The following is a 15,407-nucleotide window of genomic DNA, read 5'->3' on the forward strand; positions in this document are numbered from 1 at the left end:
GAGCTCCAAGCTGAGGAGCGTCTCCTAGGATATCTTAACTGTTATCTTAGATGCGTTTTTTTAAACTACCCAAATAAAATATTTCGTACAATACAGTAACTACTGTGTAAATACATGTCACTACTTTAGACAAACCTTTTCATTTGAAACAGATTGAAAAAAGCTTCATTACTGTGTTGTTGAAAGCAAATCCTGAACAGTTCTGTCGTTCAGTCTTTCATAACAAAACCTGATTTGAGGTAACACGATTTGAAATCCTTCACAAGTGCATACACATGAGAACTAAGAGTAGCAGGACATATCTCGTGCAAACAAGTTCCCACTTAAATATGTAGATCGGAAATAAATAAATGAAAACAACAGAACAACTGATAACAGAAAAAGTGGCAGTGGGAATATAGAACCCTCACATTAACAGAGGACTGTCGGCCCTTGATTGCTCAATTTAACTGCTGCAGATGGAGCAGCTCAAAAGACAAATATATTGCATGATTACTCAAACAACCAAATATTACACTGGATCATAAGAAACAGAGAAAAAAAGCAAAAGCGGCATTTGAACACAAAAGTACACGCAGCTGCTGAGAAAAAAAAGCTCTGCAAATGCACACTACACTAAAATGTAAGGTTTCCTCAACTCCAATATAAATGCTTGTGCTTTGGTGTTTAAAGACACTAGTAATTCTATAAAAAAACAGTAATTCCTGTAGAAATACTGTATTTTTTTACAAGGTCAGAACTGTCGGGTAGATGACTCCATTCCACCAAGTCGAGCGCCTGCTAGACATCCTGTTACCTCTAGCTTAAGTCAAACATGATCATTACCAGGTGTTCTTTATTTGAAAGAACAAATATTCTTTGACTCATGCAGTATTTATACACGTATGACACACATTTAAAGATGCAAACATTCTCTTTCTATAGTCTGAATGACCATGCTTTGTCGAATTTTGCTTTTAAAGTATTTAGTGTAATACAGGTATTCTTTGAGCAATACAGTTACTAAACTTCTTGCAACCCTTTAGCAGAATTTCAGCTTGCTTAATATATGTGACCAGGATATCAGTGAGTACTCCACAGGATAGGAGATTGAACCAGGGGAGTCAAGAGGTGGAAGGTGAAGGTGGGTCAGCCTGTGCCTTTCCTCTTGCTGCTTATTCCCATCATCAACCTCCTCCATGATGAGCCCATTAGGTACCCTGGACCTGCCACCTAGGAGGCCATTTACTTGATTGACTAAAGTGAGAAAGCAGACTTTTTTTCCTTGTCCATCAATAATGGCCAATCAGCCCCCTGAGGGGTTACCAGGCTCTACACTGATATTCCACACTGATTTAGTCAGCTTGCAGGAATACCAAAAGTACAGTACACTGCATCCACCATAGAAAAGCTCTCGCTGTACAAGAAATATGGAGGATTGCTAACTTCAGATACATGCAGAATGGGGTGGCTTTATAACTCATGCATAGTTGTCTAATATTAAAAAAATCATATGAAGTGAGAGATCATCAGAATACATCAGCTCTATTTTTGTTTTTAAATTTTTTCTATTTTTTTTAACCTCCTAAGACCTGAACTCTTCCACAGCAGCATTTTTAATTTCTCTTTGATATTTGGGCATATTGGAGCCCGATGAATGTAAAAACAAAGAATTACCAGATTTTTTTTTTTTACCTTATTTTTGTTTTTAAGAAAAATAAGAGCCAAATATGAGGATATTCGTTTAAAATTTTGATAGAACAGTAGCAGTATAATGTCCTCGTAAGTGGATATCAGGCCCTTGTAGAGCAAAATTCAGTATTTTGGTCTAAATAACCCAAAATGTGATGTCCACATATGTGGACGCAGGTCCCAGGAGGTTAAAGCTGAAACACAGCTAGCAAACAGTAGTTTGACCAAAAAATGAAACTAAACAGAACAAAATGCCCAAAACATATATTTGAAATATTATTTGATTGTTTTTCACCAGTGCAAGATTGCTAACCACAGGCGGTATTAAGGGGAGGTTTGTCCATTCTCTAAACATCCCCCAGTAACTATTTTATTAGTTTATTATCAGATAAACCTACATTAAAGCAAGAAAAACAAAGAGAATGTTTGGTTGGAGTCTTTGTTCCTTCTTTTATGCATTTATGTGTGTAATATATGTCAGCGTGTTTCTTTTGTTCCGTACTTTTGGTTTTTGCGTAAGTACAGAATCATTAGTGGTTCGATATTTTAGTAGATTACCAATTTTTTTGGTAAACAAAAGGTTGCTGATTCACTTCTAGCCAGAGAGACAAATCCCCTTTGCGGCTGTGTCAGGAAGGGCATCCGGCAAAAAAAATCTGTCAAATCAAACACACAGAACTACCTGCTGTGGTGACCCATTGTGACAAGGGAGCAGCTGAAAAGAGTTTCCCCTTCTTCTACTATGTAAGAGTTTGAGTTGGGAATATGAAAACTCCTTAAAAAGGTGACTTTAGTTGCATAACAAACAAAAACAGATCAGGACATTTTAGAAACGACAAAGAAAAGCAAATTAGAAGCTATTAGAGTGCATTCACAGAGGTGCAGAAAGTCTGTATATAGGTGTCTGTATTTAACTAAATTTATATATTATTATAGATATTGCGATATTGTTCCATTTTAGCCTAAAATATTGGGTGATTACCGTAATTGTCGGGCTATAAGCCGCTACTTTTTGCACAAGCTTTGAACCCTGCGGCTTTTAGTCAGGTGCGGCTTTTCTATGGATTGTCCGTGATTTTCGTCATATCGTAAGAGGATTTGTTTTGTTTGTTCCGCTGTTGTACGGCACTACGTTGCCTGGCGAAAGATCGGGGTTCAAGAGTGGTATGTTGGTCACGTGTCCGTCCGCCAGGCAACGTAGTGCCGTACGAAGTAACGGGAAAAACAAACTTCAAAGTAGCGCTACGCGTTCAGCGGGAGGCCTGGATGATGAGCGGCGATAAACTTGCGAAAAGCAAGTTATGCTCAACTCCACCGGTGGATTCTGACAGCGTGGAAAAGTGTGAAAACATCCACGATCACCAACGGATTTCGAAGGGCTGGACTGCTGCATGATGAAGAGGAGGACACCGCCACGGCCCTTCAGAGGGTGTTCGACTCTGACACTGACAACGAAGGAAAGGAGCTGAGAGTGGATGACGAAGCCATCCTGAGCCTGTTTGTATCCGACACTGGAGGAGAGGACTTTGGTGGTTTTAGTGCGCAGGAAGAAGAGAAAGATGGTGAATGACTGACTTTTCTTCTTGTTAAAGCCGTGTCACTGCACCTGAGCCTAAAAGGTAGTCCGAATCTATTTTTCTGGTGTGCTGTAGGTTACTGTTATGTACCTACATTTGTTACTCATTCATGAAGCACAGTACATGTTTCGTACTTGTAATTACCGCTACTTGTACATATACCTAAAAAGCTGTGCAAATATGTACCCATAACTTGTTTTTCAAAATATTAATAAAAGGGGTGTGTCTCCAAACAGCCATCTCTTTCCTGATTCGCTTTGTGCATATTCTCTTACATATGATAAGTCAACATTGAAACACCTGCAGCTTTTAGTCAGGTGCGGCTAATGTATTTTCCCCTGATTTTAGCTTGTGCGGCTAATATTCAGGTGCGCTTTGTAGTCCGGGAAATACGGTACTTATGTCAATCAATCATGTACAATAACAAATGTACTTCAACTCATGGTATCATGACTAACCCTAGCTGTTTCGGCTGTGGGGCTGATGGCTTTGTTGTGCTTTTGTAAGCGTGTGTGCATGGCTGCCAGTCTTCTCTTTCACACCTTTGGATGCTGTGATTTTACCTGGCAGTGAACACAGATGTAGCCTTTGCTGGCAGCTTCATACCTCCCAGTGTTTGTGTTATTTTGTCTATTGAAACATTTTTCCTCCTCCAAGGTGAAAGCTGAGGTGGAGGGAAAATGTTGCTGTTTGTTTGTCTGTCAGCAAGTATGCAAAAAACTACCTGGCCGCTACTAACTTGGAGGAGAAGTGCAGCATAAACATCGGGGGTACTGACTTTTTGTACAAATTGGGATCACTTAAAACGTAAAATCAGATCAATACATTTTGAATCATCTTTAATGTTAAAATATGACGAAACTGTGAAAAAATGCTGATTTAATGATTCTGAATTAATTAGTTAACTCCCTTATGTTCTTATAAATCTGCCATCCTTTAGCTGAAAATCACGTGATACAGTTACAGTTACTAAATTTCACCTTTCATTTTCATTTCTGTTCTCATTTTAGACATTTAACCAACATGTTTTGTTTTTTTAAATGTGTGCTGTTTACGTTACCTTGCAAAGGAAGCTGACGTTGAAACCGAAGGTTTGGGCGTTTCTTGAGCCGGCATTCATGTAATTGCCAACCAGCAAAACCAACTCCAGGAGTTTGCTCAAACCTTCACTCTTCTTCACCTCCTCACAAGCAAATGTCACATTCATGATGTCGGGCCGGATGTTATTCACCTGCTCCTCAAACGTCAGCTTGAACAGAATGCCGTTGAGACGTGGCCGTAGGAGTTTTACCGAACTCATCTGAGGTGACAACATAAAGAAAGAATGTAAGTGGCATTTATGTGTAAAAAAAAAGAGAAAAAAAATCAAACAAGCACTTTCTTTGTACACCTACTTTTGTAAAATCATCCTGGGTTTGTCATAGTGGAAGCAAATAAATACTCATTGCCACAGATCTTCAAATATAAATACCCATATTGTGTGTTAGGAAAATATTCTTAATTCCATTATTATGCAATAATGAAACTTTTTTGTTTTCATTTCAGCTAATTAACAAATGAGCAGATTTTTGACAGGCACACAATTTTCATGTGAAAAATAATGCGTCACGACACACAACCCAATGAGCTCATTATCTGGGTGAGTTACCCTCAATAAATGTATATGTATTAAGTAAGTAGCAAAACTTTGCTGATTGGAAGCAATTTGTGGCTTACTTGACAAGCAAACTGCACTTGCATGCCAGAGCACTCGTTAGACAAATAACCTACAACTATATATATATATATATATATATATGTGTGTGTGTGTGTGTGTGTGTGTGTGTGTGCAGATCATCAGCATCAAAGCAAAAAGGCTTTCTGAATCTAATCATTACAGATTTCAGTGAAGTAGCACTATCCACAATCTAAGAGATATTTGACAAAACATTGTGGGTTCATACTGTACACTACATTTTCATAAAATGAACTAGCAAAAAAAAGAAAAGAAGTACAGAAATCCTATAAAGCTATAGCACCTCGCTATCACCATCGTGTTCAAGCTCAAGTGTAATACTGCTGCAATAAACTGCAAATCTACCATAAACAAGTTCCACGTTCACACAGAAATCTATTAAACAGATTTTGTCTTAAATAATATGAAACACAATATGTTCCAATGCAGTAGAAATACTAATCAGGTGAAAAACAAACAAGAAACACATACGATATATAGCAATACATACCCATAATCCCCTCTACCTTAATTCCTTGCAGGCACAGCTATACACACTCAGTCACTTACTCTCCATCACAAACACATGCACACACATTCCTTCTCTCTCTCTTACTTGAAATGATTTGTCTACAATAAGTACAACTTACACACTGAAAGCAAGCGTATTGGTGACAGCTTTGGTAGAGAAAAGCCTGAACATAGCTTATTTCCCAGGGGAACTGAATATCTCTACAATGAGGCGCTACTTCATCAGCGGGGCAGCGTACGATCACAACATTGGTGAGATCATGAGGGAAACTTGCCACCCTCTGCTTCATTACATCTTCCAAAAGACACAGACAAGTAAAGAGATAAATAGTGTAATGTAACATATAGCTGTGAGCCCGAGGTCTAACATTTAGCTCTAGCATTTCTTTTGTAGACCTGTATAATGTACCTCTGTGTCTTGTTGTAAAGTTACCTTTAAAGAACACTTTCTTTTACAGTTGCCTAAAGTGCAGGGTTTTCACTTGGTAAGTGGATGGCGAGAGCAGTTAATTAAAAAGTCATTATAGCTGTAACTAAGTGGAAAGGTCAGAGTAGCTTGATGATGTACTTTCCATCTCCTAGAATAGATTTACAGTAAAACAATTTAACCTGACTTTGTCGGTCATCCTCAGTAGCATCTGTTTCAATTAGAGGACAAGTCCAAAGCTGATTTTGTGTATATTTATCTGTATTTATTTGTTTGTTTATTTCAGTCTGTTCAAAGGTGATTCGTGGTTACGAAAGTCTCTGAAAGGTCTGTGGCAATTTGTGAATTACAAAAAAGAACAATAAAATAGGACAAAGCTCTTCATATGTCTTACGTATCTTTATATGTGTATGCGTACTCCGATCAAACAATTATAGTTCTTCTGAGTGCTAGACATGAAGATTACTTTGTGAAGTTGTGATACGAAAAGGCTCACTATAACTTTATTTATCTTACCACTGCAAAAGACAGAAATTTGGCTGTTATGGTAAATTGATTAGAGGATTGGGAAAGATCACCAAGCCAACTGATGTCAACTGCGTACCTTTCAAAGGACTTTATTACAGACAGCATTGGTAGCCTCAGGGTAGGATTTTATCATGAGACAACATTGACAGCTGATGTCAAAATATGGCATTCAGTAAGTTCTTGATGCAGAATTCTAATCAAAAATGATTGAACTGTTCTTTGCTCAAGTCAAAAGGATGCTTTCAACTACAGCCTCTGTCATTTGGAAGTTTTGCTTTTTTCTAAAAATCCTTGTCATAAGCTACCAGTGTCCAAACCAAGCAGCTCCCCAAAAAAGTGAGTGTGTAATGAAGTAAAAATTCAATTTTTAAACAGTGTGTGCTTGCAAATATTTGACTATAACATACAGGGAATGTGATTGTGTAGACTGTTTTCTTGTTGGACTCCGGGAGGCAGCGGGCACCAGAAAATTATACTCACCACAATGCCAAACTGCTCTGACTCCACAAGCTCCTCATATTCACCCTTTAGTTCTGCTAGCGCATTCAGCTCTTTCTGCTCTGGCAGGTTCTTTATCAGGTTCTAGAAATGGAAGAACACACACACACACACACACACACACACACACACACACACACACACCACAACAACAGAGCTACTGTTAATGCAAATGTAATTTTCTCTCCACATCAACATGAAAATCATTGCACAGACACGGAGGACAGTTTAGCTTACACAAAAAGATGAGAAAAAAGTCCACAACAGCTCTTTGCTTGGACTCACACTATTGTGTTCCTATTTAGTTTACTAGGTTAGTAAATAGTTTGAAAAACTGCACATGTTGCCTCATGGACACATGCCTTTCCTAACAAGTCAACCTGCAGATGAGATCCAGGTCTACGTGAAGACTATACAGTAAGTAGGTAAAATTTTAGTAAAATGTATTTCTACTTGATACTCTACTTGTACTTTCTACTCTACTTCACTACTTGATACCACTAGAGTGCTTTGTATTTTCCTCAACACCAACCAACAACCAAAAACACAGTACTATGAATAATCAACATCAATTTGGAAATGCAAGAGAAAAAGAACTATGAGCATCATAACAACGAAATAGTTTATATGTCGTAATAACTTAAGCAGAATATTTCTTAATGAAAGCAAGTAACCACAGCAGGGGTTGATAAAACTGAACTGGTATTAAGAGCAGAAAACAGGGTCTAAAATGTGTTTCTTCATTCAACTATAATACAAGATTTGGACAAATCCGAAACACTGATAGAAGAAACTTGATCAATAGAAAGTCCAAACATACAAGTGGCCAGGACTGTGAAAACGTTTTTGGCTTTTTTCTAATACACTCATGATTTTATTCTTTGAGATTTGTTTTTTTATTGTTCATTGTTATTTTTTCTTGAATATTACACTACTACCTCGTTTTTTTCTTCCTACAATGACCCCGATTGCTGTTGTAGCTATCAGCACAAAGACATAATACTACGCTTGGTATCAACAACATTTATTCATATTAAGCAGCATACAAGCCTCAAAGTAACACATGAACTTTGGTTATTTGTCATGGTCCTGGGTCTGTGACCCAGCGTTCTGAGTTAGTGGATTTTCTAGATTTTTTTATTATGAATTCTACGCTTGGTTAATTTCATTATTGTTTCTTGTAGCCATTCCCTTGGCATATTTAGTCTTCTTCTGTTATACATTGTGTAAGAGCAAGTCCTTCCTTAGTGTTTCCCATCCTCTTGTGTCTAGTTTTCTGTGTTAATTATAGGTGTCTCCCTGTGCAGTTAGTCTTGTCTCCATGTTTATTTGCCTCTGTTACCCCAGTCATGTCCCTATGTGTCTATCTGGTTCCTCTATGCTCTCGCCCTCACCCTCTGTATGTAGTCAGTCTGTGTGCGTCTCTCATGCTTCCTGTCTTATTTTGTCAGTCCTTCGTCCTGAGTGCATTATGTTCTGTTCTGCTTCCCGTCTCATCAGTCGGACTATGTTCAGCTGTGTTCCCCAGGTGTTTCCGCTCTGCTCTGTTTCCTCCTTCCTTGTATATATTGTGTCTCCTCATGTTCCAAGGGAGACGAGCTGAAATGCTTGGCATTTCCACCTCAATGCCGCTGTGTGGCTCGCTGAAGGTTTTGAGTCGGGGGCAGTCGGAGCAAGAAGATGCTAGGCTCCCATGGTCGCTGCTCTTCTTTTGCAGAGCAATTCCCTGTGAGTGAGAAAGACCTTTTCCCTCGTGTTCACGGTAAGTCAAAAACTGTTGTTTGCTATGCAAAGGACCCAATGACTGTTCAGTGTACCACTAGCCCATCAAAATCTAAGACTGTTTCTTTTGCTTCAAAAGCGACCAACATTAAATGTGTGCATCATGTAGCTGACCCACTAAAGTCTGCAAAGAGGCTGGGCTAGCGACTCTAAAGTCACTTCACAGTTTATTTCCCTGAACCAGTCACTTCTGAGGACCCTGAATTATCCTCTTTGAAGACTGTTTACTGTGAATGTGTGCTGGACTATCAAAAGACTGTTTTTGCTCCCCAACCTGTATCATTCAATTCATAAATACAAAGACTGTTGTGCTTTTGAAACTGGTTGAGTTTTTCCACCTGTGACTTGGGCCCTATTCCAGTTCCCCCAGCGGGTTGGACATAGCTCTCTCCCGCACCCATACCTGTTCCTCGGGTGGGAGTGGCTGGTGTCCAGTTGGCCCCTGCAGCAGTCCCTGTTCCCAGGCTAAAGCCAGCTGGGACCCAGTCCACCTCTGGACCTGTACCAGTTCCTCAGGTGGAAGCAGCTGATGTCCGGTGGGTCCCTGCACCAGTTTCCAGGGCGAGGGCAGCTGAGACCCAGTCCACTTCTGCACCTGTAGCTGTTCCATAGGTGGGGATGACTGGTGTTCAGCCATATGTTTTTCCAGAATGAGAATGGTAGCTTATCCAGAGCCTGCTGTGTGCCCTGTGCAGGCCCAGCCAGAGCTCTCTGCACCGTCTGCCTTGTCCTACCCAGAGGTGCCCACGCCGTGTGGACCTCATTCATCTGTGGCACAGCATGTTTTGTCCCAGCCAGAGGTCTTGGTCCTGTTCTGCCCAAGCCCAAGGTTCTCCGTCGCGTCTGTTGACAACCTCAAACCAAGCTGCCTGAGGAGTCCCGTCGCCTCTGGCAGTTCCCAGTGAAGTGCCGCTTGTCCCGTGGCCGGTGACCAGAACTGCTATTTGTTTGTTTTTGGACTCACCTGCTGCTTAGGTTTAGACTTGGTCCAGGCTCTGTGACCCAGTTAGTGGATTGTCTAGTTTTGTTTAGTATACATAAATGAATACACACTTTTTTTTAACAGATTTATTGGAACAGATTTTACTCAGTGCACAGTGGTTTGCTGATGGACTCATACAACAATGACAAGATAAGGTCACGCAGTTACTGCTCACTGTTGGTTTATTACTGTGAGAATGGTGGCCCTTAGCCAATTACTAAACCTGATAACGAATAAAAGATATCCAAATTTCTGCAGTATTGCCAACATATCCTTGCTACTGTCTATAAAATACATGCAGCGGGTTGTCCATCAATCTACAATTGTCTTATAAATTTCTTCGCAAAAGAAAAAACAATCCTGCTGGTAGTGAAGATAAAGATGGAGATGAGGAAGATAATGGGAGGGGCTGCGTTTTCTGTAAATGTTAATTGTTTGTGTGAAGGTCAGCCAAGTTAATAAAATTGACCACAGCGACTTTTCCACCTCCTTTTTTCAGAGGAAAAGAGAGGAAGATGTGCCCTTTTCCAGTTCCTCACAAAGCTTCCTTCCTCATTAGCTCCCCAAATTTATTCAGCAGGAGCAGACTGGTGCAGGATCACGTGGCCAGATGGAAGCCTAGACAGGGAAAACAGAGAGCAGACACAGCTACTGGGCCACAGGCCTGGCTGACCATGCTATAGACCTCAGCAGTCATCACAGACAACACAGCCAGAGTCTACTTCCCACTAATGATGACATCTCTGTCCTTCCCTCAGGGAATTCAGCAATATAAAAAGTGAGCTATAATGCAAGCCATGCAGTCCTGTTTGGGATGAAGCCATTAAATCAAATGTTTTTTGCTTTTGCCAAAGCCCCAATTAAGGTCTGCAGCAAGCAATGGTGCTTTTATAATGAAGGCTTTTGATCATGTCAACAGGAACATAAATATTTTTTTAGGATATGAAAAAAAACAACAAAAAAACAGAGCAACAACAACAAAATCTTGGTGCAATTGTAATTTTAAGGATCATGCTGAAGTTAATAATGACTGGGAAAACTTCGGATCATGCTAAAGTGTTCCGAGGAGTTCTATCCAAATATGTTTAGTAATGCAGCCGTTTAGACCGCTTAGGTACAGCTGGAATGCTATTACTATCCAAAATTCATGTGTGACATCCATTTATGATCCATGTTTCACTGAACCGAATGGGCTTTTTCTGTATGCAATAAAATTCCAAAAATCTAAAAACTATCTACACTCTCCTGGTAGATAAACTCAGAACAAAATAAGCTGTGAATAAAGTTCTTCTCGTGAACTCTAAAAGATAATATTAGCAGTCGGATTAGTAACAGTGCTGTCTGACATTGTAGAGTTGGCTCTGAATAAAACAACGGTAATATAGAGGAAAACTGTTCATTTGTTGCAATAGCTACAGCTAATACTGTGACAAATCATTTAGATTATTCTCTGGCAAATAATTAGGGATATGTCTTCACACTCATAATGTAAGTCTTTCACAATGTCTTTCCATTTCCATGAGTCTGGTCTGGCACAGAAGAGACATGAAGGAAAAGTATCCTTGGCAGTCCTTGTTGATAAATGTATTCCAGTCCATTTATAATAATGTTTGTACCTTTCAAAACTGATGCGGCACTTTTACACAGCATGTAAATCCAAGACCAGGCATTACATATATAAACTTTAACAGAAAATGTCTGTTAAATTTGCCATTTGCAAAGTAGAAACTGCAGTTACATTATGAGCACCTTGCGAAAAAAGTGAAATTAATCTAAAACATTCAAAATATGGAAGTTGAATGCAACTAAATGAAAAACAAAGCAAGAAGACAAGGTAGTGGAAAATCTAATCCACCTTGTGCTTGCCATTTCATTTGTCTGTCATCTTGTTAATTATCAGAAACCCCATAGAGTACAATTGACACAAAGGCAGCACCATATGTGTAGCAATGTGGGAGTCTGGGTGATGACGCTGGGCCAGACTCCTCACCACAGGCCACCAGACACACACAGCAGTCTAGGAGAGATTACTGCAAGTATGCTAGCAAAACTACACATTCATTTACCGCCTTGGGCGAAGATGAAGGCGCTACGTATCAGCACATGTGCCAAGACACGGCGAAACATGAAGCAACAACAGCATGTTGTTCATGCTAAATCCTCAAAAAAGAAAGCAGGTGTAGGTGAAATGTGTGTAGCAACTGTATACGCATTTGTCGTAAGATGTTTTATGCGAAACGTAGTGAAGAAACTATTGATATGAGTAGAAAACTGGCAATGTCATTGTCTACACGTTATATTAAAAAGACAACATGGCCACCTGTCAGTTTGAAAACTGTTTGGATTTGCATAGCTGAGGATTTTAGTTTTTCATGTCTTGCTTAAAAAAACTAAAACATAAAACAACGATGAAAGTGGGAACTTAAGGACACAGTGCAAATCCACACAGCAGTTATGTGTCAGTCACAAGAAGGGAATGTCCGAAAGCATACCCTGCTGCTTGATTGTCTATTTTACTTTATTGCTCCATAAATACTATAAATGTTTAAAAAAGGAAAGAAAATAAAATAAAGCATCACATACTTCCGCACAACCTGACTCATTTAATTTATTTTGCTAACGAAATGCAGGGTTATTTTAAGCAGTATTCTATTAGAAAGAATACAGTTTAAGAAGGATGCAACACATAACTGCAACACTCAGTGGCTAATGCATCTAAAAACAGATCGCAGCAACATGGCATACAAGTTGTATGCCAGAAGTGAACACGACTCGATCCACACCCCCAGGATCTACAGCAACAACAATGGAATGTCATTCAGACTAAAGAAGTGTAGTTAGATGTGAAGGGAACGGATGGGAGAGGGAACATAGTCCTACTGAGGGGAGTGTACTACCAAAAGAGTACGGCAAGTCCTGAGGATCCAACTGAATAGGAATAACAAGATCTGGACAATCAACACCTACGTGCGCCAGATATGAGATAAGTTGGCTTAATAAGCTGGCCAAAGGAGGAGGTGGAAGCCACTGACATAAAGACAAAAAAGCCTGCCTGGATGTCCCGAAGTCAAACCTCTCGAGTGGTTGAGAATGACTGAGCTAGGATCAGGTGGGCCTTTCAGTTACATGTGGATAAACTGGTGATGGCTAGCCAACCTGAGTAGTGGTGGACAAGTGGAAGAAGAAGGCCGTAGTAATAGATGTAACGATACCACATCAGGAAGAAGGAAACAAATACTGAGACTTAGAGTGGAGCTATAGAAGGTGTGGGAATGTGAAGGTAATTGGAGCACTTGGGGCAGTGAACCCCAACCTGGAAAAGTGGCTCCAGCACATCCCGTGAAGGACATCTCTGCTCTCTTGTTCTCTGTCCAGAAAAGCACATTCCTAGGAACATTCCTAGATACTGACCAGGACCCTTATGCTCCCAGGCATCTGGTAGAGGAGCCGAGCTTGATAAAGGGGATAAAGACTGTCCGCAGGGCCGGAGGGGATTTAGTTTTTTTTGTTTTGTTTTTCTTTTACATATATATATATATAGATATATAGATATATATGTAGGAATAATTTCACTATTAGTACTCAGACTGTCAAGGTGGGGATTGGAAGCAGCTGAGAGGGTAAAGAAGAGTGTAAAAGTAATGAGATACAGGTTTCGGTTCACTAAACATTTGCAGAGGATGACAGTGTCTGTAGGGCTTTTACTTCAACACTTTGATCTCTGCTGCTGTCAATTCACAGTTTCATAGCATTCAGCACTCACACGCCAAGGTAGAACAACTTAATGGGCAGTACTGGGTATGCATTAACTATAAACTTTAACAAACAGTTTAAATGCTTGCATGCGGTTAAAAAAAGGATTGGTGATGTAGTGCTTAAGAAAAACACTGACATTCAGGCTACAGTGACAGTGCTTACTGTATCTGCTAAATACATATATGTATATATGGTGTATATCATCATCAAATTTCATTGACTTGGACTTGTAAGTACAATAATACTACAACTCATACCAGAGCTCTGAGCAGCATATTCCCAAAAGTAAAGTCAAAATGATAAAGAAGCCCAAGAACCCTTGAGATACAATCAGCGATATTAAAGATACGCCAATCGATGGAACTTTTCTCAGAGCAATAAACTCTTTATTAAGTTGGGTTAAATAAAGGAGAAACGAGATGTCTAAAATATGATCTGAGTAAATTGTGCCCCTTTTTAAAGAGCATATGGAAGGTTTATAACAAAGACAGAAGACAAGCCATGCCTGCCATGTGTTTGACAGATGTGATTTTCTCCTTTTAATTGATTTTCTCCTCAGTTTTTGAAGACAGAGAAACATTTGCTATTATTCCCACACTTGTGATGAGAACAACATGGGACTGCCACTTATCTGCCGTGACACCTCAGCGGGCTTTTTACCTGGCTCATGGCAAATCAGTGAAGACTTTGGGTTAAATCAATAACAAAATAATCAACAGATGCAAAGACTTCTCAGCTTTCTGCAAACCTTACTTCTTAAACCAGCCCCTGACAGTCTAAAAAGAAAGACTTGGGCAATTTCAAAAGTTTCTTTTTTTTTGTTTTTTTTCTCAAACTAAGCTTAATAGTCAAAAGAAAGAAAAAAGCAACTTTGCACAATGCTCTGTGGGCGTAGACGGCATCAATCTCAAACAAAAGGTTACTATTACTGTAAACTGAATACATGGAACAAAGGCTATCAAGTTGTGTTTTTGTTTATGCAAATGGGGGCACTTTTGACTGAAAAACAATCAACGAAATAAAGTACACTGCAACACAAATTTAGCTTGGAAATATTCAGCACTACAAAAAAATTAGGTTTACAAATCTCAAATAAACTATTGTTATATTTCAAATCATATCGAATGCATTTACAATTACTTTTGTGCTTTTTAAAAATATCTTAGAAAACATTCCACAATTAAATCTGACACTACAGGAGCGACATACAGGTTAAAAATAAGAACAAGCAGCAGAAAGAAATGGCAAATCATGTCTCGGAGGTAAACATGTTAAACAAAGAACATCAGTCTTACAGCTGCATAGTTTAGACAATCTACATCCTGCCAAACGACATAAACACGTCAAATCTCACTGTGAGCAAAGCGACAGTGACAGACTGACAGGCAACGAACTGAGTGTGGCAGATTCTAAAATCGCATTAAACTAAATGGGAAATGCAGTCTAAGAGAAAAAGACAAACACACAGAGAGAAGAAAACAGGTTGGGAGAGATGTGGGGAGGGATTAATTTCAGGGTTGGGGCTGGAAAAGCTGACAGACTTAGTGTGACATTAAATTTGCCTTTTAGGATAAAATATGAGGATTTTTTGTTAAACATGCATACCTGAGCACTTGTATTTATGATGGAAGGTGTGAAGTGCGATTAAGAGTGAGGGTAAGAAAGCAAGTACAAGTTTAAACACACAAAAAGAAAAATTAAAACAGAGAGGTGGCAAAAGAGACAGAAACAAGCAACACACACACACAAAGCAGTGAAAGCAAGAGATTAAAGTGCATCCGTTCTCACTTGAATAGGTGCGAGCCGTTAGGACTTACAAATGAAACTTTTTCATAAATAACTGACAATAAACTTTGCTTTAAAACATGTATTCAACTATTATCACTCCTCTATGATGTTCATATTGTTTTAAGAATACCAGGGGAAACTATATTCAAATCA

General features: G+C 39.3%; 1 protein-coding gene across 9 annotated transcripts in view; it reads right to left on the minus strand.

The window, feature by feature from the left end:
* Window positions 1–15,407, minus strand: part of diaph2 (diaphanous-related formin 2) — a 365,791-nt gene that overhangs the window by 133,467 nt on the left and 216,917 nt on the right. For all 9 annotated transcript variants that reach the window (XM_076875695.1, XM_076875708.1, XM_076875689.1 and 6 more), the window contains 2 exons: window positions 6,929–7,030; window positions 4,309–4,548 (listed from right to left, as the gene is read on the minus strand). In XM_076875695.1, the coding sequence (XP_076731810.1) occupies window positions 4,309–4,548; window positions 6,929–7,030 (342 nt within the window). The remainder of the gene's footprint in view (window positions 1–4,308; window positions 4,549–6,928; window positions 7,031–15,407) is intronic.

The sequence above is a fragment of the Maylandia zebra genome, linkage group LG2, assembly GCF_041146795.1.
Source record: "Maylandia zebra isolate NMK-2024a linkage group LG2, Mzebra_GT3a, whole genome shotgun sequence".
Classification (NCBI taxonomy): domain Eukaryota; kingdom Metazoa; phylum Chordata; class Actinopteri; order Cichliformes; family Cichlidae; genus Maylandia; species Maylandia zebra.